The 26,600-nt window shown below is 35.2% G+C and overlaps 3 protein-coding genes across 3 annotated transcripts in view; 1 reads left to right on the top strand and 2 right to left on the bottom strand.

Moving 5' to 3' along the window:
- Positions 1-12,840: 12,840 nt before the first annotated feature.
- On the bottom strand, positions 12,841-13,981 carry LOC141399290 (uncharacterized protein F58A4.6). Its single transcript, XM_073977777.1, has 3 exons — positions 13,568-13,981; positions 13,392-13,506; positions 12,841-13,330 (listed from the first exon to the last, which is right to left on the bottom strand). Exons 1-3 carry the CDS (start codon positions 13,903-13,905, stop codon positions 13,046-13,048), a joined length of 738 nt encoding a protein of 245 aa, XP_073833878.1. The 5' UTR covers positions 13,906-13,981; the 3' UTR covers positions 12,841-13,045.
- Positions 13,982-15,002: 1,021 nt separating this feature from the next.
- The window catches only part of Decay (Death executioner caspase related to Apopain/Yama), a 60,917-nt gene continuing 49,319 nt past the window's right edge, over positions 15,003-26,600 (top strand). Inside the window, exon 1 of the mRNA XM_073977776.1 lies at positions 15,003-15,151. The gene's annotated coding sequence lies outside the window, so the exon portion shown is untranslated. The remainder of the gene's footprint in view (positions 15,152-26,600) is intronic.
- LOC141399286 (bleomycin hydrolase) lies at positions 15,252-26,578 on the bottom strand. The gene is made up of 8 exons (XM_073977771.1): positions 26,442-26,578; positions 23,004-23,170; positions 22,693-22,938; positions 22,493-22,630; positions 22,178-22,426; positions 21,884-22,110; positions 15,866-15,986; positions 15,252-15,805 (listed from the first exon to the last, which is right to left on the bottom strand). Exons 1-8 carry the CDS (start codon positions 26,443-26,445, stop codon positions 15,590-15,592), a joined length of 1,368 nt encoding a protein of 455 aa, XP_073833872.1. The 5' UTR covers positions 26,446-26,578; the 3' UTR covers positions 15,252-15,589.

Here is a 26,600-nt window from a genome sequence, read left to right as displayed (position 1 = left end):
TTCAATTAATGTTGTAATAATAATTTTCATTTCAACAGAATTTTAATATATTTACACATGTACAAAGTATGTTAAATCCGTAACAAGGAATAAGGGGACCTCAAGTAAAAATTTTAATCAGCTGTTTGCTGTGGCCTACCTTGTAATGATTGTACCATGATCAGTAGTTACATATTTGCATATAATACCCCGGTTACACTTAACCGGATTAACCCAGTGGGTTTGGGTTTCAAATGTCAATTCCATAGCGCAAACGTCAAATAAATCCTCATGAAGTGGGTTAACCCGGCAAAAAACTCTAGTGTAACCGTACTATAAATATGAAATTAATAACGATTTTATTCATATTGTAGAGGTGTACAAATATGAACTTTGCATACTGTAGCTTTGTTCCATTACATTAAATGTTCCTAAAGTTTTGCAATTTTTAACTCGGAAAGCATTCCTTAACCCCAAAAGTAATAAAACTTTAAAGAGAGCATGTAAAAAGTGGAAAATCTGTCAAACTGCTGATTTGACATTTATTTGACAATTAAGACAAAATAAAAAAAGAAACGAGCATTGTCAACGCAAAATAAAAAATTTTTTGCAAGTGAAAAAGGAAAGCCAGTCACCAAATTACGTGACCTGGTTTCGCTATTAGTTGAGTAACTCTTCAGACGTATCGACTGTAGGATGGCTTCTCTGTTCTAGAACTTTTGGAACTAATTCGCCTTTACAGGCAAAATTTCAAAAAATAAAAAACAGGCTGAACCCGGATGGGATTTAAACCCGCGTCCTTGAAAACATATGAAAAAATGTTGTCACGGCGTGTTAGCGTTCAAAGCCAAACTCATAACTTCAAAGGCAACGCAAAAAACAAACGTTTGTCATGAAGAAATACAATTCAACGGCCAAATATCCGTGAATGTATAAAAACACATTTGCATTTGAAAAACCAAAAGTTCTAGGACAGAGAAGCCATCCGACAGTCGATACGTCTGAAGAGCTACTCAACTAGTAGCGAAACCAGGTCACGTAATTTGGTGACTGTGTGGGTTCGAGTCCTTGGCTTTCCTTTTTCACTTGCAAAAAATTTTCGATCATCAAGCTTAACTCTAAACGAGACAAGTAAAAAGTGTCAGACGGATTTGCCGACAGATATATACCCTCATCCAATGTGAAGTGAAACTTTCACCTACGGACACATCGAATATATTTAAGGTCTCTTCAGAATTTTGTGGTCCTTTTTGGGCATTTGAACTTGCCGACAAAAATGTGGATTAGGAATTAACTGCACTAAGACACAAATGTTGAACTTTTGTGGGGGAGATACCCTTCGGTATTTTAGAATTTAAGCTAAATTTTGACAAAATATTAGGAGATCCAAAGTTTGGACCAAAGTTGTTGCCCCATTCAAGTGATATCGTCCTAGCGGTTTAGTGACATTTTTTAAATATTGGGGAGAAGTACCGGAAGTTGTGGACCGGTATTGCCCCCATGAAACTAAGTTTGGATATAATATGACGAAGATCAAATGTTAGACCAAATCGGTTGAATAGTTCGAGAGTTATCGTGCTCTCCGACTGCCGTATATGGTGATATAGGGGTTTTTCTTACACTATTCGGGCTGTTTTCCAAAGAAATATAGACTTGCCCCTGAAAAGACTTTTACCGTCGTAATGGAGGTAGCGAATGCAAATCGTTTCAACAAACGTCAAAGTGATTCGAGAGCAGGTCTTAAAGTGAACTTATCCGAAATTGTGTGTAAGAGGTACCAGAAGGAGTAGACAAATATAGTCCATATTCGAATCAGATCTATATCTGGTATATATATTAGGATGTGCAAAGTATGTATTACATCGGTCACTCCCCTCAAGAGTTATCGTGCGCACAATTTTTCCGAACATTTTTGAACTTTTGTGGGGGAGGTACCTGAAGGAGTGGACCGATATGGCTTATCTTCGAATTTAAACTATGTTTGGACAAAATATTACTAAGGCCAAATTTTGGACCGAATCGGCAGATCCGTTCGAGAGTTATCTTGCCCTCCAACCACCTCACACGGTGTCATAGGTTTTTTTTGCAACTTCCAGGCTATTTTCTCTGGAAGTGTGGACTTGCCCCTGATGGGACTTATACCGTCGTATGGGGGGCAGTGAATACATGTTGCGAAAACAAAATACAAAGCGATTCGAGAGCAGGTCCTAAACTGAACTTATCCGAAAATTTGTGTGGAAGGTACTCGAAGGAGTGGACCGATTGAGTCCATATTGAAACCTCATCTAAGTCTGTAGACGTTTCACGATTTGCAAAGTATGGACCAAATCGGTTACTCCCTTCAAGAGTTATCGTACGCACACATTTTCCGAACATTTTCGAACTTGTGGGGGAGGTACCGGAAGGAGTGGACCGATATAACCCATCTTCGAACTTAAACTAAGTTTGGACAAAAAATTACGCAAGCCAAATTTTGGACACAATCCGTTCGAGAGTTATCTTTCGCTCCAGCCAGACAGACAGACGGACATTGCTCAATCGACTCCAAATTGTCTGATTAGGATTGATTAGGATTAAAGATCAACAGTTTTACGGAGGAGATACTAAAAGGAATGGATCGACATTGACCGTTATGGAAGTGGATCTCCAGCCACAACATATGGTGTCATAGGGGGTTTTTACACTCTTCGGGCTGTTTGCTCAAGAAGTATGGACTTGCCCCTAAAAAAATTTAATATCGTAATTGAGGCAGCGAATGCAAGTTGCTTCAACAAAAATCAAAGTTAGTCGTTATTAGGTCTTAAAGTGAACTTATCCGAAATTTTGTATGGGAGGTCTATCCAGTACCCAGTGGACAAAAATAGTCCATATTTGAACCTGATCTATATCTGGTAGATATATTAGGATGTGTAAAGTATAGACCAATTCGGCCACTCCCTTCAAGAGTTACCGTACGAACAATTTTTCCGAACATTTTTGAACTTTTGTGGGGGAGGTACCTGAAGGAGTGGACCGATATGACTTATCTTCAAACTTGAACTATGTTTGGACAAAATATTACTAAGACCATATTTTGGACCGAATCGGCAGATCCGTTCGAGAGTTATCGTGCGCTCCAACCACCTTACATGGTGTCATAGGGGTTTTTTGCAACTTTCATGCTATTTTCTCAGGAAGTATGGACTTGCCCCTGATGGGACTTATACCGTCGTATGGGGGGCAGTGAATACATGTTGCGAAAACAAAATACAAAGCGATTCGAGAGCAGGTCCTAAACTGAACTTATCCGAAAATTTGTGTGGAAGGTACTCGAAGGAGTGGACCGATTGAGTCCATATTGAAACCTCATCTAAGTCTGTAGACGTTTCACGATTTGCAAAGTATGGACCAAATCGGTTACTCCCTTCAAGAGTTATCGTACGCACACATTTTCCGAACATTTTCGAACTTGTGGGGGAGGTACCGGAAGGAGTGGATCGATATAACCCATCTTCGAACTTAAACTAAGTTTGGACAAAAAATTACGCAAGCCAAATTTTGGACACAATCCGTTCGAGAGTTATCTTTTGCTCCAGCCAGCCAGACAGACAGACGGACATTGCTCAATCGACTCCAAATTGTCTGAAACACACTTCGTCCAAACATACTTGGGGTCTAAAACCATTATTTCGATGAGGCACATTTTGCCCGTATGAAAGTGTATATACCCTCGTTAGCATAAATGCTGAGGGTATAATTAGTAGATTCTTGCAGTACTGGAACAGACCATATGCAACAGTTTGTATTGTTTAGTCCCGGTCCACACTACAGTGATTTCATTGAAAAAATTTCATGAAATTATGCGTCTCTAGATCGACTTCCATAGTAGAGTAAAATCTTAAAATCGCTGCAGTGAGGAATTCGATTTAAGAACGCCTAATTTCATGAAATTTTTTAATGAAATTCACGCTAGTGTAGACCGGGACTTATTTGACTTCTTGGATCATTAACTAAAATAAAAACGCGAAAAATGAATGGGTGGTCGATGTGTGTTCAAAGGTTTGTTTCATCACAATATTGCATTTCAATTAATGTTGTAATAATAATTTTCATTTCAACTGAATTTTAATATATGTATTTAAAATATTTGGTCTGTTCCAGTACTGCAAGAATCTACTAATTTGTACTATTTTTTCGATAACATAAAGGAAAATTTTTTATCGTAGTAAAAAATAGTAGCTTCTTGCAGGTTCTGGAACAGAGCAAGTATGTAACTGGTTTAAATGGTCTGTTCCAGTACTGCAAGAATCTACTAATTTTTACTATTTCTTTCGATAACATAAAGGAAAAAATGTTATCGTAGTAAAAAGTAGTAACTTCTTGCAGGTTCTGGAACAGAGCAAAAGCTGTTTGATGTGGCCTACCTTGTAATAGGTCTGTCTGGTTACCCTAAAATTTGTAAAAATGTGTACCAATTGTTGCTGGAAGTCCTCTGTTAACACAAAACGTCAGTCAGTTCTCTCTTTTGCTACTTTGCTCTGTAAAGAAAACTTGGCCTCCCATACATTTTTCGCGTTTTTAGTTAATGATCCAAGAAGTCAAATAACCAGTACAACCAGTTGTATATTTATTTAAAGTAATTCTGACAGAATAAACAAATACACTCAGGCCTTGTTTTTCACATTACCTTCTAGATTACCATGGAAAACACTGTTGTGGCACACTGAAATTATTTATGCTGGTGTGATCACAAAGAATGACAAATAATAGATTATGCAGAAAATTCATTGTTTTCCAATTAGGCGGACGCATTCAGATTTTTTTTGTGAATTCTATAAACCTCAATAAATGATCTCGAAAACATAGAAATGTTTAGAACACTAAAGCATGCTTATCGCATATTTAGACTACTAATATTTGCAAAAGGTATTTGTGACAGCATAAGAAAGAATTATATATAGATACCAGAGTTCGAAAATAAACAGTACACTAACATAGTGTACCGCTCCGAGAACAGTATCACTAAAATATTTTTAGCGTTAGTGTTCCGGAACACAAACACTAAAAAATATTTTAGTGATACTGTTCCGGAGCACAACGATAAACGTAGTGCACCACATTTTAGTACACTAAAAACGTTGGGTACCGCAGTCGGAACACTAAAAATTGTAGTGCTCCGCAGTCGGAACACTAAAAATCGTAGTGTTCCGCAGTCGGAGCACTAAAAAATCGTTGTGTACCACATGTCGGAACACTAAAAAATAACGTAATGATAATGTACCACACACGAGTTTATTATGATTGGCGAGGAAAATTAAATATTTATAATTTTTGAGATAAGTACAAATTAAGACATAAAAACTCAGATACACCTCTTTAACCCATGTATGTATACATATTAATTAATAACGTTGGGAACTTAAGTAGAAAACATGAAAAACATTGATTCGGTTGTTGTACAATGGCGCACTAAATATTGTAGTGTTCTGGCAGTGGATACATGAGTTTATTATGATTAGTGAGGAAAATTAAATATTTTATAATTTTTTTAATAAATACAAATTAAAAAAATAAAATTTAATAGAACACGTGGGCAATGGATCAATAAAAATCGTAGTGTTCGGCTGCGGGGCACTAAAAATCGTAGTGTTCCGACTGTCGGATCACTAAAAATTTTAGTGTTCCGACTGCCGGATCTCTAAAAATCGAAACAATGGAACAATAAAAATAGTAGTGTCCGACTGCCGGATCACTGAAAATCGTAGTGTTCCGACTGCCGGATCTCTAAAAATCGGAACGCTGTTAATTATAATTTCTGAGGACAATTAAATATTTTATGGGTTGTGGGTCGAGTAAAAATTAAAAATAAAAATTAATAAATAAAATTCACGTGTTTTAAATTAGTTACAAATGTTGAGAGCTTTAGTAGAAAATTAGAAAAAAGTCATCATCATTAATTGATGATTATTGTTTCTTGTACAAGTGGCAACATGTACAATTTCCCCAAAATAATAAGTGTGTGTGGTTGTATTATTCCCGAAATCATAAAGTTGACTTTAAATCTACAATCTTACTTGCGGAAAATCAGCTCATTCTCATTAAGTGATATTGTTTGTTGGACAAATATCAACAGGTACAATTTCCCCAAAATAATAAGTGACTTCAAACGTACAAGTCTACTTGGGAAAATCCACATACTTTCTTCAACTCCATTCACTGAGGAATTTTGTTTTTGATACAAAAAGTTACAGGTACAATTTCCGCAAACATTGTGTTGTTATCAATATTTTCCGTTCCTTATTTTTTTTTTGTTCACATTAAAAAAAATTATGTAATTCATGAAGATCAAGAAGACAATTTTTATACGAATATGTACATCTTTATGACACTAGGTATTGGTGTTCTGATACGTATATACTGCCTTTATTATTATATACCTTTATTATTTTTTAGTGTTCCAACACGTGGTGCACTATGATTTTTAGTGATCCGGCAGTCGGAATACTAACATTTTTAGTGCTCCGCAGTCGGAACACTACGATTTTTAGTGCTCCGGCAGTCGGAAAACTAAAATTTTTAGTGCTCCGCAGTCGGAACACTACGATTTTTAGTGTTCCGGCACGTGGTACACTACGATTATCGTTGTGTTCCGGTACAGTATCACTAAAATATTTTTTTAGTGTTTGTGTTCCGGAGCGGTACACTATCGTTGTGTACCTATCCACCTTGGTACGGTTCGGAACGGTACGGTACGATACCATAGTGTTTATTTTCGAACACTGATAGATACATACGTACAATACCCTGCCAGCATATGGAAGTGAGTTTCTCACTCCCTCGCCTAGGAAGTCACTTCGGAAACACCCCAAGGAAGATCATTGATGAATTACACAAACAATTTCTATAGCCTTATTGTGATTACCTTTTATGGCGCATGCCGACACTTCTGAGTGACTTCCAAGGCGATTGTTTACATTTATTGAATGATTCAAACCATTTGAACAAATAAAGAAAATTTCTGATGATTATATGAGACGATGGTGCAGTGTCCAAAGTCAGGCAAAAACTATCACATTTTTAAAATGACAAAATTAATGTAGGCGGAAATTCCAAAGAATAATTTCTATAAAAGAGCGTACTTTAAAAAAATAAAAATTAAATAAAAATTAAAAAATAAAAATAAAAAAATTAAAACAAAAATAAATTGAAAAAAAAAAATATTTTTTGTAATTCTAAGAACTATCGCGGAAATGATCTTCTCGAAGTGTCGCTGGAGTGACTTCCAAGACGACACGCCGGCCGGAGGTCACTTCAGGTTGACAGCGCCCTGAGCGACACGCCTACGTCAATTCCGCGATAGTTTTTGATTGCAAGGTTTTTAATCATAGAATTCCATAAATCATATACATACACATGCATACGTTATAAAGATGTTATTGTGTTCTTGTTCTAAGTGAAACATTATATTCAGTTCAGATTAACTTATGTCTTATTTGAAACAACAACAAAAATTGTTTGTGTCGTACAACGGTGGTATTCGGAAATAACTAGAGTTGTGCCAAAGGAACTATATGGAACTATCTAGTTCACTTCGCAGTTCCAATGGCCCACATTGTTTCTTTGAACAAACTGCGTATACATAATATCACACGTTATATTTCATGATGTTACTCATACGTTTTGGAACTAGTACAGGGAACTAGGAACTAGATTACCCAACTCTAGAAATAACAATTAAACGCAATTTACAAATATGTAACAATAAAGGCCTGCGTACATAAGCTGCCTTGCCTGCTTACCTTGTTTACTTCTGATAAAAGAATAAAAAAGAAAAGGGCAACCCAGTTCGAAATTTCCTCGGCATTCTTTATTCTTTTATTTTTATTATGTCAAAAATGAAGCAGGAAAGCAAGGCAATCAGGCAGAGCAGCTTATGTACGCAGGCCTTAAGGTCTTTATTTTCATCCACAGTCGAATTTTATTGCTTACCTGTAATCATTAAATACTACTAATTTTACGTTTATTAGTCATATCCACCTGTCATTCAATATATGAAAAGTTTGTCATTGTTTGGCAAGTGGTAGGTCGGGAATTGCGGATGTTTTTATTTGTCACAATTCGTTCAATATCTTTTTAAAGTAACTTTAAATAAAATGATGATTAATCATACGAAATTTGATGAGAACGCGTAAAGTTTCAATACGAACGCATAAATTATGAAGTTACAGGTAACCTCCTCTAATCAATTGTGGCCTTTGCAATCAATATAAAATTTAAAGAAATTGTGGAATGTACCAACCAAAAGTTTGATAAGATAAAATTAACTGTAACAATGAAAGCATTTATTTTTCATAACTTTGCACAGTATTTCCAAAGCTTTGAGATAAAATTATATTCGGTTAGTCCCGGTCCACACTAGCGTCATCAAAAAATTTCATGAAATTAGGTGTTCTTAAATCGAATTCCCCACTACAGCAATTTTATGATTTTACTTTACTATGGACGTCGATCTAGAGACGCATAATTTCATATCAAAATTTCAGTGAAATTACTGTAGTGTGGCCCGGGACATATATTACACTGTGATAAAAAATTTAACAATTTTGCAGGGTTTCCAATGTATTAAATCGGTTTGGTTGGAGTCCATGGAAGATGAAAGAAAATACCTTTGGTTACTTTGAATCATATTTATTTATTATTTTTTTTTTTCTGAATTATGTTTTTGGTAATGATAAAAAAATGGTTTTTATGATTGGTGAGAATGCATGATGTGGAAAAAAGAGGATAAAAACTTCCCTAGCATAAACAACACCGTGTAAGATGTCCAATGATTCGGCTTGATTTGATCAACAAGTTTATAAGGGAGCTCAGTTGTGAGATTCTCTAACTTATTTTTTGAGATAGCGACAAAAATTGGTAAAATTTAAACGCAAAATTTTGAATGAATTTTTTTTTACAAAAGTTGACAGCACTATTGCTACGCATCATCCCATCAAATATTAGATAACAGAGGCCACATCCCCTGCTATAAACTTTTAGCAGTCGTCAACCACTCAAAATACGGTATCGCGACGTACATTCAAAACAATATAAGCGGCGCCGAGGTTTTCCAATGTACAGACTAAGGTGATATATCCCTAATCACAACACGAATTAAAGGTTTGCATATCATTAATATATACAAACCTCCTGCTACATTTTGGTCTGAAAATGTACTTCCCACTTATCCCCACCTTGCTATTTATTGTGGAGTTTGTAACAGCCACCATAGCCTCTGGAGGTACGCCAACGAAGACGAAAATGTTGAACAACTATCCCAATGGGCCGAAATAAACGATTTGCACCTGCTATTCGACGCAAAAGATCCCGGTAGTTTTCTCTCTGTGAGATGGATCCGCAATTAAAATCCTGACATATGTTTTGTATCCTGCGTTAACGGCACACCGCTCCATGCATCAAGATATATACTCCCCAACTTTCCACAAACCTAACAACGGCCAGATATACTAGATATCGGTGTTACAATACCAGCCATACGGTCCAACCCAAAGCCAAGATGGAACTTCAGGAAAGCCGACTGGTCGAAATTCACAACAAAACTTGATTGCGACATCAGATTCATCCCCCCAGCGGCAAAGAATTTCAATCGACTCACCGGACTTATCATCGCAACAGCAAAGAAGTGTATCCCCCGGGGTTACCGAATAGATTGCATGCCTTGCTGGAACGAAGAAAGCTAACGTCTTCTGGCAGAGTTCCGTTCCACACAAAGCCCAGAAGTTGCAAATGAGTTAATAAAAAGCCTTGACGAAGCTAGAAAATCAGAGTGGGTCAACACCGTCAACAGTATGAACTTCAATCACTGCAGTCTCAAAGCTTGGAGTCTCCTACGAAAGTTCGGAGCTGCTAACCCTCCTCCATCTTCAAAACCATCTGTGAATGCAAATGTCATCGCTTCACATATATGGTCTGTTCCAGAACTGCAAGAATCTACTAATTTTTACTATTTTTTCCGATAACATAAAGGAAAAAATGTTATCGTAGTAAAAAATAGTAGATTCTTGCAGGTTCTGGAACAGAGCAATAATAAGATGTTATCGGAAAAAATAGTAAAAATTTGTAGATTCTTGCAATTCTGGAACAGACCATTTTTCATTGATAAATGTATACCCAATAGCCAGATAAGACGAGGTCTTAAAAAATTATATATAAATGGTCTGTTCCAGAACCTGAAAGAAGCTATTATTTTTTACTACGATAAAATTTTTTCGTTTATGTTATCGGAAAAAATAGTAGAAATAAGTAGATTCTTGCAGTTCTGGAAAAGACCAAAAGATTCAAAAAGTTCAAAGAAACTTAAAATAAATGCTCTGTTCCAGAACTGCAAGAATCTACTAATTTTCACTATTTTTTTCGATAACATAAAGGAAAAATTGTAATCGTAGTAAAAAATAGTAGCTTCTTGCAGGTTCTGGAACAGAGCAAATGTGAAAAATTGTTATCGTAGTAAAAATAGTAGCTTCTTGCAGGTTCTGGAACAGGCATTTTCTATTTGTTACTATCAAGTTATACAAATAATCACAATTAATTAATTGGTTTGTTCCAGAAATGCAATAAATCTGTTCCAGTACTGCAAGAATCTACTAATTTTTACTATTTTTTCGATAACATAAAGGAAAAAATGTTAGAAATGAAATAAATTGATCAAGCTCGAGGTCTAGATTTGATATAATATTTTTATTTTATCGATATTTCGCAATTACATTGAATTGCATCATCAGGATTATCTATAATAAACATTTTGATACACAATAATATATTATCACAGAGGTATAAGTAAAAACCAAAAAACAAACAACGTACCAGTTTCGCATAAATACGTAAAAAAAAACTAACAAAAAATATTCACTTAAAACTAGAGTAGCATCACTACTATCGTCATCGGCTGTAAATATTGCACTGTTGGTTTCTTTGATATTGCGATCTCTGTATATTCTTTGTTTTGTTGATTATTCCTCTGTAGCTTAAAGCGCTATTGTCGATGTCGGTCTTAAAATTCATGCGCTTTGTTGTTGGCACATTGAGTATGTGGAGCATCTCCATCGTGTAACGTTTAGTGTGGTGAGTTTCGCTCCCCAACACCACACTAAACGTTACACGATGGAGATGCTCCACATACTCAATGTGCCAACAACAAAGCGCATGAATTTTAAGACCGACATCGACAATAGCGCTTTAAGCTACAGAGGAATAATCAACAAAACAAAGAATATACAGAGATCGCAATATCAAAGAAACCAACAGTGCAATATTTACAGCCGATGACGATAGTAGTGATGCTACTCTAGTTTTAAGTGAATATTTTTTGTTAGTTTTTTTACGTATTTATGCGAAACTGGTACGTTGTTTGTTTTTTGGTTTTTACTTATACCTCTGTGATAATATATTATTGTGTATCAAAATGTTTATTATAGATAATCCTGATGATGCAATTCAATGTAATTGCGAAATATCGATAAAATAAAAATATTATATCAAATCTAGACCTCGAGCTTGATCAATTTATTTCATTTCAAACAATTATAAAGGTCGAATAAAAAAACCAAAATTAAAAAAACCAAAATTGAAAAAATGTTATCGCAGTAAAAAATAGTAGCTTCTTGCACGTTCTGGAACAGAGAAATTGTTATCTTAGTAAAAATTAGTAGCTTCTTGCTGGTTCTAGAACCGAGCAAAAATTACAAATACAAAATATTTGGGTTTGTCTTTTTTTTTTTTAAATGTCCTTGTGCCATAATAAAGGAGAAAGCGAGAACAAGATAACTCACGGTGATATGATGTTCATAATTGGACTGTTTGGCGTTTCGCGTTACCCCAAAAATACAACCACTAAAATTTCCATAAACGGAATGTCTTCCATCTAATTATTGGTCTGTTCCATTACTTTAAGAATCTAATAATAGCTGTGTTCCAGAACTAAAAAGTTTTTACAATTTTTACGACTTTTACACATTTTAATCGAAAAAGCGTTCCCGTACACAAAAAAAGTCGTAAAATGTTCACTTCTCTTTAAACAAAAATGGCGCTGAATGACGCTCTCTTTAAAAACATTTTACACGACAAATTTGGGCTAGTAAAAAAATAGTAACATGGTTGCCGTCGTCTGATTGGTTGATACACCGACTTTGACATTTGTTCCAGTTTTTTGACGTATTTTCCATTTTTCCGTTCCCGAACTATTTCAAAAAACTTGTGTGTGAGAACAAGTTTTTTTGCAGTTCTCTCTTTTACGAGTTTTACCATTAAAAAGTACGGGAACGAAGCTAATTTTTACTATTTTTTCGATAACATATAGGAAAAATTTTTATAGTAGTAAAAAGTAGTAGCTTCTTGCAGGTTCTGGAAATGAGCATATATAATATCTGTTCCTTTACGGTACGCAATCTCCCAGTTTTTACTCGAAAAGCGTACCCTTACTTACAATCAGCTGACATACTTTGCCGTTTTCTCCACTTCTACCATTTTAAAGAGTAAAGGAACAGACTTTATATGTGATCCATTTTCTAAATCAAAATTTATTAACCACGAATAGAGAATGAGAACAATACATTACCGTTAATTATTCGTTTTGCTTAGTTTCGATAACGATAACAAAATTTTTGTATTCGGCAGAAAAAACTTTGTTTATATGGTTGGCAACGCAAACTAATTTTCACAAGCAGCTGTCATCATCCCACTTTGCCTATGTTTTAAGTAAGAAGCAAATAAAAATATTGCAAAATGAAGTGCTGTTTGCATATTCCCTTCCTCATTTTAAAAGAAAAACAACCCATTACCAACTGAAAATGGATCTATTGACCCATAGGCTATTTAAAGATTGAATTTAATTTTCCATAAGAATATATTTTAGTTGATGTCTAATGACTTTAGGGTGGAAATGATACATAAACAAAAAGTAATCAATCATTTAACAGCCCTGAGTTTTAGCCGTTAGCATTTAACGTTAACTGGTATAATGTAGAATTAAGATAATAGTCTCAAGTCTTTTACTATACATGTTTTGTTTCCAGCAAAAAATACACACTCCTCACATTAAAGCTATTACCTTTCCTTTTTTCTTCAGTCGCTGACCATATTCATACTGTAATCTCAACCAAATGCCTTTACACATTTTAACCAAACGACTATCCACTTCCTGATGGGCACGAGCGAAGGCATACTGGGAACGTATTATATACTTGGCAGTCCTTAAACGACCAATTTGTATCATAGATATACTGTAATAAAGTAAACAACGTGATTGCAGGAATGGATCGCCCAATTGGATACCAATGCGCAATTGTTTCATGGAGATTTTACCAGCTACTTGGGCCTGTAAGAATAAATAGCTGTTGTAATGTAGAAAATTTACTTGAAGTGCATTACTTGCTTACAAATTCTGAAAATTGTTCACCTAATGCTGAATAACCACCTCCCAGTGTGGAAAGCCACGACATTAGATAGTCTGTCTCAATTTTCTCCCATAACTTGCGTGCCAGCATGCGATTCCTTGTAAGAAAAGAGGAATCATATTTTGTCATTGTAAAAACAATTTGTATTATGTACTTACCACCTATAATCAATAATCTCCTTAGCTGGTGGTATGATTTGTAACCACAGTAATTGAGTATCTTTTAAGGCCGGATGTGTACATAATATTCCACGGTATTCTTTAAATCCAAGTAATTCTTTGAGCAAATAATAGAATGTTATGCCATCTATACAGATTACAGTTCTTCTTATTGTCCTACTTGGATGTTGTTCTCCGGCAGATGTGATGGTGTTCCTAACGTCATTTTTAGTTATAGTTTTTATATCATATGACGACTTGTTGTTGTTCTCTTCGGGTTCTAATTGATAATAATCTCTCTTTTGCCAGTAATCACTTACACATATAAATAGTTTCATTTTTTAATTGGTTTACGTTAAAAATTATTTGCAATCTTTGCACCTTTCATTCTGCAATATTTTGATTTTCTTCTTATTTGCGTGATATGCAAAGTGGGATGGTAGCATGGTATTACTAAGAGTGTTGCGTTGCCAACTTTTTACTCATCGAATAAGTGAAACTAGTTATCGATATTAAATACAAAAAATAACCGAAAAAATGAGAAAAGGCTATTTAAATTTGTTTGTGTAACTGCCACGACCAAAAAGAAGCAAAGCAGCACGGAACAAGGAAATTTTAAGCATTTGGAAGATCCTTGAAGAATCACATGTCTGGGCTTAAGACGGGTTTACACGCGCACGCCCGATTTTTACCACAGGTAGGACTCGTTGCCCTGACCACAAAAATATATATATCGTCTAGATGTAGTCCATACTTCCCGAGATATAGGCCTTTAAAGTTCCAAAAATATGTAGCCGTAGGCCGGCTAATTAGCTATTTTTATCGATAACATAAAGGAAAAAATGTTATCGTAGTAAAAATTAGTAGCTTCTTGCAGGTTCTGGAACAGAGCAAATATAAAATAAAGTTTTGTTTCCATTCCCCAGATTTGCACTTGTCCATAGGTGAAAGTATTAAGTTCCCGGCCGAAGGACGGCTATTTAGAAAAAAAATTAATTTAAAAGAAAATGTTGTGCCCGTTCCCGAGACTTGTACTTGTCCATAGCAGAAAGTCTTGAATCCCCGGCCGAAGGCCGGCTAATAAGAGAAACATTTATAATTTAAAATAAATTTTTGTTCCCGTTCCCTAGATTTGCCCCTGTCCATAGGAGAAAGTCTTAAATCCCCGGCCGAAGGCCGGCTATTGCAGAAGAAAATTATTATTTAAAAGAAAATTTGGAACTTTAATGGCCTATATCTCGGGAAGTATGGACTACATCTAGACGATATATATATTTTTGTGATCAGGGCAACGAGACCTACCTGTGGTAAAAATTTCAAAAAAATCGGGTGTGTGCATATCTGTCTTGTTCCCATATCTGTAATATAAGAAATGTATACAAGAATATTCAAGCTTTTCTATTTTTTTACTTGAAAATGGAATCAAATAGGCAAGTGCCCCATTCTATGAGAGCCGTTCACAGCTTGCCACGTAAAAGTAGAAATTCATCTATATATGGAAGAACTTTACAAGATCTCCTGTATATTAAAAAGACAAATTTTGTTGTTACTGTCATGACCAAACAAGGCAACCTAAAGGAGGAGGTAAGTACTTCATGTTAATGTTCTTTCCTTGGACTTATGAAAGGATTTCTTCCACGAAAGATCCTGCTGCCTTTTAAAAACAAGAAAAATCACAACGAAATTAAGTAGCTATTTATGTATTTTTATAAAAATGTATAAGATTATATATGTAGTAGAGATGTTGCTGGTGAACTGCATATACATATTTATATATATTTCATTTCATATTGTGATGCATAGATAAGGTCGGATATGGGGTGATTGCCTTTGAATAAAAGGCCAATTTTTTTGTTTGTTTATATAGTGACAGAAAACCTTGTTTTATATAGTAGAAAGCATGTTTGGGATTGTTTTGTTGTTATTGATGATGTTGGTTTGTTTTGTTCCGCCATCAATTTTAGACATTAATTAAGGTGTTTAAATATTTGTTTGTTTATATGTATACAAAAAGGTAACATTTTACTGGGCCAATGTTCCCATTGGATCCCAGGCGGGTAAAACTATAGGATCCTGATCGAACACACTTAGGATATCGGCAGGCACATATTTCTTATCGACCACAACCTCAAAACCGAATTCTTTAAACCAATCGGCAGACATGACGAGGTAGCCCTTTTCTCCTCGATCTTCACCCCAAGAGTTTTCAACGCGCAATTTTTTGACTTCGCCATTTTCCTGTGGAAAAAAGAGATATTTAGTTATATTGAGATAGTGTTGAAAGAATCTTGAACATACATCCAAGGAAACTGCAGTAAATACCATGGCATGAGTCATGGCAGATTCACCATAGATTAGACGATCAGCTTTGGTCAGAGTTTTCTGAATGTCAATGTCAAACACCAGTTTGAAATCGTGGCTGTAAGATAGAAAAAACGAGATAAAGGTGAATGTGATTGAACGAACATATTACAAATCCAACATATTTTAAAAATCAAAGTTTATTGTACTCTTAGGTAGGTTCTAAAGATCTTTAAAATGCCACATTTATTGTAGACTTCGGCAGGTCCTAAAAATCTTTAAAAAATCCACTTTTTTGTGGTCTTTGGTAGGTCCTCAAAATTAAAAAAAAAAACTTCACGTTTATTGTGGTCTTTTTTGGTTCAGATGTCCACTTTTACTGAGGTCTAAAAAAACCAACGTTTATTGAGGGTTTGGTATGTCCTTCTTCTTTATTTACTCATCCGTTATCCGGATATAAGTGATCGTACAATTCATTTTGTTTTTTAATATTTATCGCATTGTATTTATGTTATAGTATAGTGGTTGTCAGCTCTCTGTGTCTTGCAGCATTCAGCAGATCAGTTTCGTCGGTATAACCTGTCCAGTCCATGATGTTTTTGAGCCAAGATGTTTCTTTTCTTCCTCTAGCACGCCTTCCATCAATTTTTCCTTTTAAAATTGCTTGTAAAATGTTGTATTTATTGTTCCTTAATACGTGTCCAAGATATGCTATTTTGCGACTTTTTATTGTTGTTATTAACTGCCGGCTTACATTCATCCTTCTTAGTACTTCGTCATTAGAAATTTTCGCAGTCCATGGTATTTTCAGTACTCGCCGGTAAATCCACATTTCGAAGGCTTCCAATTTTCTTTCATCAGAGGATTTGAGCGTCCAAACTTCTGTTCCATATAGCAGCACCGACCAAATATAGCATTTTATAAAACGTACTTTCGTTGTTACGTTTATGTCATGGCTTTTCATAAGTTTGTTGTATTTACAAAAAGCATCTCGCGCCATCTCTATACGACTTTTAATCTCTTTCGAGGGATCCCATTGGTCGTTTATTAGTATCCCTAGATATTTAAAAGATCGCACTCTTTCAATTTCTGTACCTTGAACTTTTAAGGTCACATCTGCATGGGGATTTTTTCTGCTTATGACCATATATTTCGTCTTCTTCATGTTTATTTTAAGGCCATATTTCTCACTTACACGTGCAAGTTTCTCCACAAGTTTCTGGAGACCGGATATACTTCCAGCCAGTAACGTGGCATCGTCCGCATACCTTATGTTATTAATTATTTTCCCATGAATTTTTATTCCGACGTTTTCTCCTTCTAGCGTTTCTTGGAATATTTTCTCCGAATATACATTAAACAATAAGGGAGATAGAAGACAGCCCTGTCTAACACCCCTTGAGATGCCAATTTCTTTTGTTGGTTCTCCACTTCAATTCTTGCCGACTGATTCCAATAGAGACTTTTTATGCACATAAGTTCATTGTCTTGCATTCCTATATCATGTAATATTTCCATTAATTTATCGTGTTTGACGGTATCGAAAGCTTTCTCGTAGTCAATAAAACACATGAATACATCCTTCTGGGCATCCCTACATTTTTGTGTTATAATTTGGATGCAATATAGTGCTTCTCTTGTACCCATTCCTTCTTTAAACCCAAATTGGGTATTTCCCATGTGTGCTTCACATATTTTGTATATTCTACTATGAATAATCTTTAGAAATATCTTCAAGGCATGACTCATTAAGCTAATGAGTCTGAAGTCACTGCATTGTTTTGCATTATTTTTCTTGGGTATTGCGATGAAGGTTGATTTTAGCCATTCTTGTGGATAGTTTCCAGTGTTGTATATGTAATTAAAAAGGTTGACTAGTAGGTGTATATTGCTGGAATCAATAAGTTTCAGTAATTCTGATGGGATTTCGTCCGGTCCTGTTGCCTTTCTGTCTTTCAATGATTTTATAGCGCGTTCTACTTCGCTCTGCGTTATAGGCGTCCCTCTTCTTGGAATTTCCGAATCATCCTCATAAGATGATCGTTCGCTATCAGTAAAAAGATTGGTAATATATTCCTCCCATATATGCTTCCTTCCCTCCAAGTCAAATACAGCTTCATTGTTTTTGTTAATTAGGACTGGATTGGTTATTTTCTTTCCATATACTCCGGCGGCTTCCTTTAGCTTCTTGTGGAGGTTAAAATCATCGTGTATACTTTGTAGAAATTCAATTTCCTGGCATTTGGCATTCAAATTCGCATTTTTGGCTGTTCGGGTCGCAGATCGTATCTCCTTATTTATCTCCCAGTATTTTTCATAGTTTTTATTTCTGTATTTGCTTCGCTCATTCCAAAGTTCTCGAATCTCGTCGGTAATCCATTCTTCTGTTCTTGATGATGTTCGCTTTCCCAGAGTGTTCTTTGCAGTCGTGTTTATAACATCTTTCAACTTGTTCCACAATTCGTGCATATTTTCTTCATTCAACTGTTGTAGTTGTCCATTTATATTGTTTTGCAGCTCATGTTTAGTTGCCGAGTCTTTAAGTTTTTCAATATTCATTTTATTTTGGGGCTGTTTTGTCCGATTTGATGCGAGCTTAATTCGTATATTTGCCACGAGTAAGTTGTGATCCGATGGCACATCTGCTCCTGGGTAGGTCGAACATTTTGTAACACTGGAGAAATATCTTTTATTTATTATTATGTAGTCTATTTGGTTTCTCACAATTTGGTTTTCATTGTCCTGTGGGGATTTCCATGTGTATAACCGTCTGGGATGTAGGGGAAAACACGTATTGGTCACTTTCATACAATATTCCTGACAAAATTGCACTAGTCTGTCTCCTCTATCATTTCGTTCGCCTAGGCCATATTTTCCCGTAATATTTTCAACTTCTTGGTTTCCGACCTTGGCATTAAAGTCGCCTTGTATTATTGTTATTTCGTGTTTTTTTGTCATCTTTAGTAACTGCGCAATATCATTATAAAATTCTTCGACTTCATTCAAATTTGCATCTCCAGTGGGAGCATAGACTTGTATGATATTAAAATTTAGCGGTTTTCCGCTTATTTTTAACAACATTGTCCTGTCTGACTTTGGAACGAATCCCGTGACACAGGCCGCTATATGATTTTTAACAATAATAGATACTCCTCTTCTGTGAGCACCCTCCTGGTTTCCTGAATGATAGACCGTCATATTTTCTGATCTGAAATCACCGCATTCCGTCCACCATGTTTCGCTGACACCTAAGATATCAATTTGGAGTCGGTTCATCTCGCTTATTGTGTTATGAAGTTTTCCACTTTCGTAAAGACTTCTCACATTCCAAGTTCCAATTACAAGTTTTTGTTTAGTTTTACCTCCGGGGATTCTTAGCACCCTCTGATTGCCGGAGACTGAGGGCCGTTTGTTTTGCGTTGTATTGTTCATGTTTTGTACGATTTTCAAGGGATTATACATCAGTGGTTTCCCCTTGCCTTCTGATGGGTTTATAGTTTCCTTCTATATTTCAGCCGCTCCACTGGAGTACAGACGCTGCTTGCTGCCGCCGAATCTCGATCAGACGCTGCCTTTTTCCTTTTTTTTTTGGTTCGCCCCGCATATTTTATTTTTGCGATACCCGTCATATCTGATGAGCGTTCCCCTATCCACCACCTGGGGAGGCGTCCGATGGGAGAAAACAAGGAGGGAAAAAAAACTCCGCACGGTATGTCCTAAGAATCGTTAAAATATCCTCGTTTATTGTAAACTTTGTTTGGACCTAAAAATCTTTCAAATATCCACGTTTATTGTGGTCTTCGTTTGTTCATAAAAAATCTTTAAAAATCCACGCTTATTTTGACCTTTTGTGGATCCTAAAATCATTAAAAAATCCACGTTTTATCCTAAAAATCCCCGTTTATTTTAGTTCTCGGTAGGTTCTAAAAATCTTTAAAGTGTCACATTTATTGTATTCTTCGGCAGGTCCTAAAAATCTTTAAAAACATCCACTTTTTTGTGGTCTTTTGTAGGTCCTCAAATTTAAAAAAAAAAAAACTACGCGTTTATTTTGGTCTTTTTTTGGATAAGATGTCCACTTTTATTGATGTATTCGTTGGGTCCTCAAAGTCTAAAAAGGTCCACGTTTATTGAGGGATTGGTATGTCCTAAAATCGTTAAAATTTGGTCCTAAAAGTCTTTAGAAAATCCACGTTTACTGTGGTCTTTGTTTGGTCCTAAAAGTCTTTAAAAAATCCACGTTTACTGTGGTCTTTGTTTGGTCCTAAAAGTCTTTAAAAAACCCCCTTTACTGTGGTCTTTGTTTGGTCCTAAAAGTCTTTAAAAAATCCACGTTTACTGTGGTCTTTGTTTGGTCCTAAAAGTCTTTAAAAAATCCACGTTTATTGTGGACTTTGTTTGGTCCTAAAAATCTTTAAAAAATCCACTTTTACTATGGTCTTTGTTTGGTCCTAAAAATCTTTAAAAAATCCACGTTTACTGTGGTCTTTGTTTGGTCCTAAAAATCTTTAAAAAATCCACGTTTACTATAGTCTTTGTTTGGTCCTAAAAATCTTTAAAAAATCCACGTTTACTGTGGTCTTTGTTTGGTCCTAAAAGTCTTTAAAAAATCCACGTTTACTGTGGTCTTTGTTTGGTCCTAAAAGTCTTTAAAAAATCCACGTTTACTATGGTCTTTGTTTGGTCCTAAAAGTCTTTAAAAAATCCACGTTTACTGTGGTCTTTGTTTGGTCCTAAACGTCTTTAAAAAATCCACGTTTACTGTGGTCTTTGTTTGGTCCTAAAAGTCTTTAAAAAATCCACGTTTACTGTGGTCTTTGTTTGGTCCTAAAAATCTTTAAAAACTCCACCGTTACGGTGGTCTTTGGTTGGTCCTAAAAATCTTTAAAAAGTCCACGTTTACTGTGGTCTTTGTTTGGTCCTAAAAATCTTTAAAAAGTCCACGTTTACTGTGGTCTTTGTTTGGTCCTAAAAATCGTTAAAAAGTCCACGTTTACTGTGGTCTTTGTTTGGTCCTACAAATCTTTAAAAAGTCCACGTTTACTGTGGTCTTTGTTTTGTCCTAAAAATCGTTAAAAAGTCCCCGTTTACTGTGGTCTTTGTTTGGTCCTAAAAATCTTTAAAAAGTCCACGTTTACTGTGGTCTTTGTTTGGTCCTAAAAATCTTTAAAAAGTCCACGTTTACCGTGGTCTTTGTTTGGTCCTAAAAATCTTTAAAAAGTCCACGTTTACTGTGGTCTTTGTTTGGTCCTAAAAATCTTTTAAAAGTCCACGTTTACTGTGGTCTTTGTTTGGTCCTAAAAATCTTTAAAAAGTCCACGTTTACTGTGGTCTTTGTTTGGTCCTAAAAATCTTTAAAAAGTCCACGTTTACTGTGGTCTTTGTTTGGTCCTAAAGATCTTTAAAAAGTCCACGTTTACTGTGGTCTTTGTTTGGTCCTAAAAATCTTTAAAAACTCCACCGTTACGGTGGTCTTTGGTTGGTCCTAAAAATCTTTAAAAAATCCACGTTTACTGTGGTCTTTGTTTGGTCCTAAAAATCTTTTAAAAGTCCACGTTTACTGTGGTCTTTGTTTGGTCCTAAAAATCTTTAAAAAGTCCACGTTTACTGTGGTCTTTGTTTGGTCCTAAAGATCTTTAAAAAGTCCACGTTTACTGTGGTCTTTTTTTGGTCCTAAAAATATTAAAAAAAACCCACTTTTATTTTGGCATTTTGTGGATCCTAAAAATCTTTAAAAAATCCACGTTTATTGTGGCCTTTGGTGGATCCTAAAAAAATCTTAAAAAATCTACGTTAAAATAAACACGTTTATTGTGGTCTTAGGTGGATCCTAAAAATCGGTTATTTTGGCCCTAAAAATCTTTTAAAAATGTACGTTTATTGCCCTTTTTGGTCCTAAAATCTTCAAAAAAAAATCACGTTTATTGTGGTATGTTGTATGTTCATAACATGTCTTAAAAAATCCGTCTGTTGAAGTCTTTGCAAGGTCCCAATAGTCTTCAATTTTCTACTTACACATTCAAATCTTCAATGCCCTGCTTGCCAGCAAAACGTTTGCTAACTTCGCAGCCAAACCACACCGGTTCACCGGCCTTTAAGCTAGCTGCCACCATTTGTAAAAGGACTTCAACGGGTTGATTATTGTATAAAACTGGGCGGCCATCGACAACATTACCCAAACAATCAACAGTATAGGCCTGATTGTATTTGCTAGATGGACGAGGATCGGTAACTAAACATACCTATAAAAATAGACAAAAATGCATCATAAACACACTTTCCTACAATTTAAAGTTTATCACAACATACTTTGTCCTCAACATTGAACAATGGTTTAACCTTGGTTTCATAAAATTCCAGTGGTGTTATGGGTCCCACGGAATGATAATTTTTGGTTTTATCATAATACTCCCAGGTAAATTCTTTGGATGGTATACCCAAACAAATGCCAACAACTTTGTAGATTTCACCCATCATTTCGTCAATTTTAGCATTGACTTCCTCATCGGAGGGATTAGTATCCATCAGGTCACGCAGCACTTTGGAATATTCACGTAGCTATGAGAGAAGAGTAAAATGAATTATTTTTTTTATTACAGCAATATCCTTAAATAAGGGACCAACTTTGCTCTTTAAAACGCCATTCATACGCATACTGGATTCACAACTGTAACTTTCTGGGAAACATTTCTTTGGCATAACTCCATGTTTGGTTATTAAATTAACTAACATATCCCATTGGCCACCATCAGAAGTGGGATCCTTGAAAATAGAAAAAAAAAATATTAATATATAAGAAAGATATGTGTACGTTTTTGCCTTACATTCAATAAAAATGACACCAATCGGCCATCAACCTTTTCGCCACGCTTTGATGTCTTTACAATATTATTAAGGAAATAATTGCAACGTTCAATTTTATCCCAATAGAAGAGATAAGCCTGAGAGAATTCAAATTCATCCAAATTGTATTCTTTCATCATGGGCAAACGTAGACAATTGAGGGCGGCAAATAGCCAGCATCTGCCGGAACTTCTTTGATTGGTAACAGGTTTGCCTTCCAATTCCACCTGAGGAGAAAATAACAAAAAATTAGAATTTGGTTAAAGGGAATCGATAAAAAAGCTGAACTTACTTTGTGGGTGAACACATGATTGGTGGTTTCCAAAGATTTTCTCGATATACACACTTCGAATGGATCGAAACGTGAACAGACATTTTGGGCCAAAACATTTTTGGGTTCATTGTAGAAATCTTGACGCCATTTGTCCAATTTCTCCTGTGTTATGGCCGAGGTAGAGGCTAAAAAAAAATTTGGGCCTATTGATGAATTTATTGCAATTGAGGCGAGGGGTTCCTTAACAAATACATTTGTCAAAAGACTACGGGTCATAAGTAGAGAACGCCTACAATTATTTGTCACTGAAAAATTTTTGCAGGAGGAAAAAATGTGAATAAATTTTGAAGTCGTACTGCCAATGGGGATGAGGAGATCTTAACAAAGACGACGATGACAGCTATAGACTGATGATGAGATTAATGTGAATGGGTGACAAATTAATTTCATTTTCCATTGGACAAAACCAAGCAGCTTGGATCACAAACTAGACATTAACTATAGCAAATATTATTATTTTTTTTTATACACCATTAACTGCGAGATCCATAAAATCTCACATTAGCAATACATTATTGCAGTTGTTTACAATTCGAAACTTAGTGTGGGTCCCTCTAGATTTTTAATCAATGCAAAACGCAATCAGTTTGAAATTATTACCTCATCAGTCGAAAAATAGATCTTTATATCAGTGACAGATTTAATCCATAGGATAATCCTGCAAAAACATCTATTTCAACATCACCTATGAATCGGCGAGTTCAATAAATCTTTGATTTAAGTGCATTAGGATTATGTAAATATTCGTTCATGTGTGTGTGAGTTTCTATTTTTCAGATGAACAATATTTTATAAACAAAACGATAAGAAAATGCAAATGCTGACGATGTTAGCGGAATGCAAGTGCAAACATTTTTTTCACACTGACATGTACAAAGAAAAGTCGTTAAAGGGGTTTTTGTCTGATAAAAACAAAACAAGCAAAAAAAAAAAGATACAGCGTTTTTACAAAAAGAGATATAATGAAAGTTAATATAACTGATAAGGTGTCAATTAGAAAAATAAATTTATTTCATAGGAATTGTATAGGGACTATCGAGTAGGTTCATCTCAATGTCTGAAAATTTTGTGATTTCGAAGGACGTCCAAGAAATGTGTTCAATAATTTACTGTAGTTTCATTTGTGCCTTATTAAGGTGAAGGTCATTTAAAATGATTTTATTTAATGAATTCTCTTTCGAGTTGAGCTGTTATGACCTAAAGGGCACTGAAGTCCCACACATCATCCATGTTCGGTTGGTCTTAGAAATCTTAAAAAAAATCCACGTTTTTTTTTCTTGTCTTCGGAACGTCATAGAAATGTTTAAAAAATCCAAGTTTATTGCAGTCTTCCGTAGGTCTTAGAAATCTTTAAAAGAAACTACGTTTATTGTAGACCTGGGCGGGTCTTAAGGCCTGCGTACATAAGCTGCCTTGCCTGCTTACCTTGCTTACTTCTGATAAAAGAATAAAAAAGAAAAGGGCAACCCAGTTCGAAATTTCCTCGGCCTTCTTTATTCTTTTATTTTTATTATGTCAAAAATGAAGCAGGAAAGCAAGGCAATCAGGCAGAGCAGCTTATGTACGCAGGCCTTTAGAAATCTTTAAAAAAATCCACATTAATTGTTGTCTTCGGTCGGTAGGTCTTAGAAATCTTAAAAAACACGCTTATTGTAGTCTTCGGCAGGTCTTAGAAATCTTTAAAAAATACACGTTTATTGTAGTCTTTGGTAGGTCCAAAAAATTTTTAAAAAATCCACGTTTATTGTAGTCTTTGGCAGGTCTTAGAAATCTTTAAAAAATACACGTTTATTGTAGTCTTTGGTAGGTCCAAAAAATCTTTAAAAAATCCACGTTTATTGTAGTCTTTGGTAGGTCCAAAAAATCTTTAAAAAATCCACGTTTATTGTAGTCTTTGGTAGGTCCAAAAAATCTTTAAAAAATCCACGTTTATTGTCTTAGAAATCTTTAAAAAAATCCACATTAATTGTTGTCAAAAAAATCCTTAAAAAAATCCACCTTCCAAGACTTTGTGATTCGAATGCTTAACAGAAATCTAAACATTAAAATCAATCCAATTGGAGGTCGTATACTAAGTTGCTTCCACCACTAAATTTTCCAATAAGATGAAAATAGATTGAACGAGGAATTGAGATTAATACTGGTTGTCACCATTTTTACTACATTTCCGATGAGGGTAATTTGGATTCTTCTCTGAATTATATGAGATCTACTTAAAATATAAAATGTCATCCATTTTGTGCAAATAAAATTTAAATTTCCTCATCACAGCAGTTCCATTATCTTGGTAAACATGTTTGTGACTAGCGCCTCTACACAGCACCTCCTTCTTCATCGCAAAAAAATATAATAAATTGCAAAATGCAAAAAAACAAAGCTGTTGCACATAAACCTATTAACACAATTAACCAGATAACTGAACCTATCAACTAAACAACAACGCAACACTCCATGCATCAACAAAGCAAACAAACAGCAATAATTGTTTTTGGTGGGTACAAACAATACCACCAACACCACAACCAATCATCATATATCCATCATTGGTGGCTGGCGGGCGGTGTTTCATTCTTTTGTCTCCTCGGTGCTTTAGGTTAATTGCAAAAACAACTTTAGTTCAAATTCAAACAAAGAAGCTACTACCTCTATGGACTCTGCTGCTGTCGGCATATAAAATAGATACAATGAAGAATATACACAGAAAAGATGTTGTTGTTGTTGTGTATAGAGTAGGTGCTTTGCTTGCATATTTGCATATTGTTTTGGACAAGCTATTTGTAGACATTGAATGAATGGTTGGTTGTTTGGATGGATAAATGGAAATAGATTCCTCTTTTGTGACGAAAATGAGCAGTTTTGCTTTTCAATTACTTTGAGTTTTCGCTTTCAGCGCCAACCAACAACATAACATAACAAGCTGGTAGTATGTTTTTTCTGCCACTATTGTTTGTGGTTAGAAACAACATAAACACCCTCTTCTTCTTCTGCAAGTCAAGGAACGGGAAAAAATGCAAGTAGTCACAAACAATGAACAACAAACATCTTGCGAGCTGGGTAGGAGGGAGAGCGAAGAGTCAGCCAGTTGTGGATATAGAAAATGGTGGAGAAATATAGTATTTGCTGCTATTTCCATCATCACATCTAGTCTCACAGCCACAACAACAACATTCCATCTATCCATACATCTTTGCCAATTACTTGGCAAAAAAATTACCAACAAAAAAAAAGCTTTGAAAAATTCACTTTCATTTCTTTTATATGGGACGACACAGCAGCAGCTGGAGGACATTTTTCTTATGGGAGTGGACAAAGTACAAAGTAAATTTTTATCTACACTTTTAAAAATAATTTCTTTTTTGTTAAAAACTTTCTGTTTAATTAATTCGTTTTACTTACACATTTTCTTTAATTAATATTTATAACGAAAAAAGCTTTAAATGTTTTAATGATTTTGCAAATATTCACTTGCTTGATGTTTTTGGCGTGATAGCAAGAAAGAAGATCCGAGCCATACTAAAAATTATTGTCTGCCCAGCTGCAAAAGTTATCATTTCG

This window comes from Musca autumnalis, unplaced genomic scaffold (genome assembly GCF_047663935.1).
Source record: "Musca autumnalis isolate F117 unplaced genomic scaffold, ASM4766393v1 scaffold_3, whole genome shotgun sequence".
NCBI classification, from domain to species: Eukaryota; Metazoa; Arthropoda; class Insecta; order Diptera; family Muscidae; genus Musca; species Musca autumnalis.
The sequence above is the reverse complement of the archived record's forward strand: the minus strand, read 5'-3'. Positions and strand labels throughout refer to the sequence as shown.

Bases quoted from the DNA above. Each gene is read 5' to 3' on its own strand.
- LOC141399290 (XM_073977777.1), bottom strand. From the start codon at position 13,905: ATGAAACTATTTATATGTGTAAGTGATTACTGGCAAAAGAGAGATTAT. The intron at 13,507-13,567 runs GTAAGTACATAA...TTTTCTTACAAG, and splicing joins GAGATTATTGATTATAGGTG to GAATCGCATGCTGGCACGCA. The intron at 13,331-13,391 runs GTAAGCAAGTAA...TTATTCTTACAG, and splicing joins GTGAACAATTTTCAGAATTT to GCCCAAGTAGCTGGTAAAAT.
- LOC141399286 (XM_073977771.1), bottom strand. The intron at 22,111-22,177 runs GTATGTTGTGAT...CTATTTTTATAG, and splicing joins TGTTCAATGTTGAGGACAAA to GTATGTTTAGTTACCGATCC. The intron at 15,987-21,883 runs GTAAGTAGAAAA...TCTATCTTACAG, and splicing joins GGCATTGAAGATTTGAATGT to CCACGATTTCAAACTGGTGT.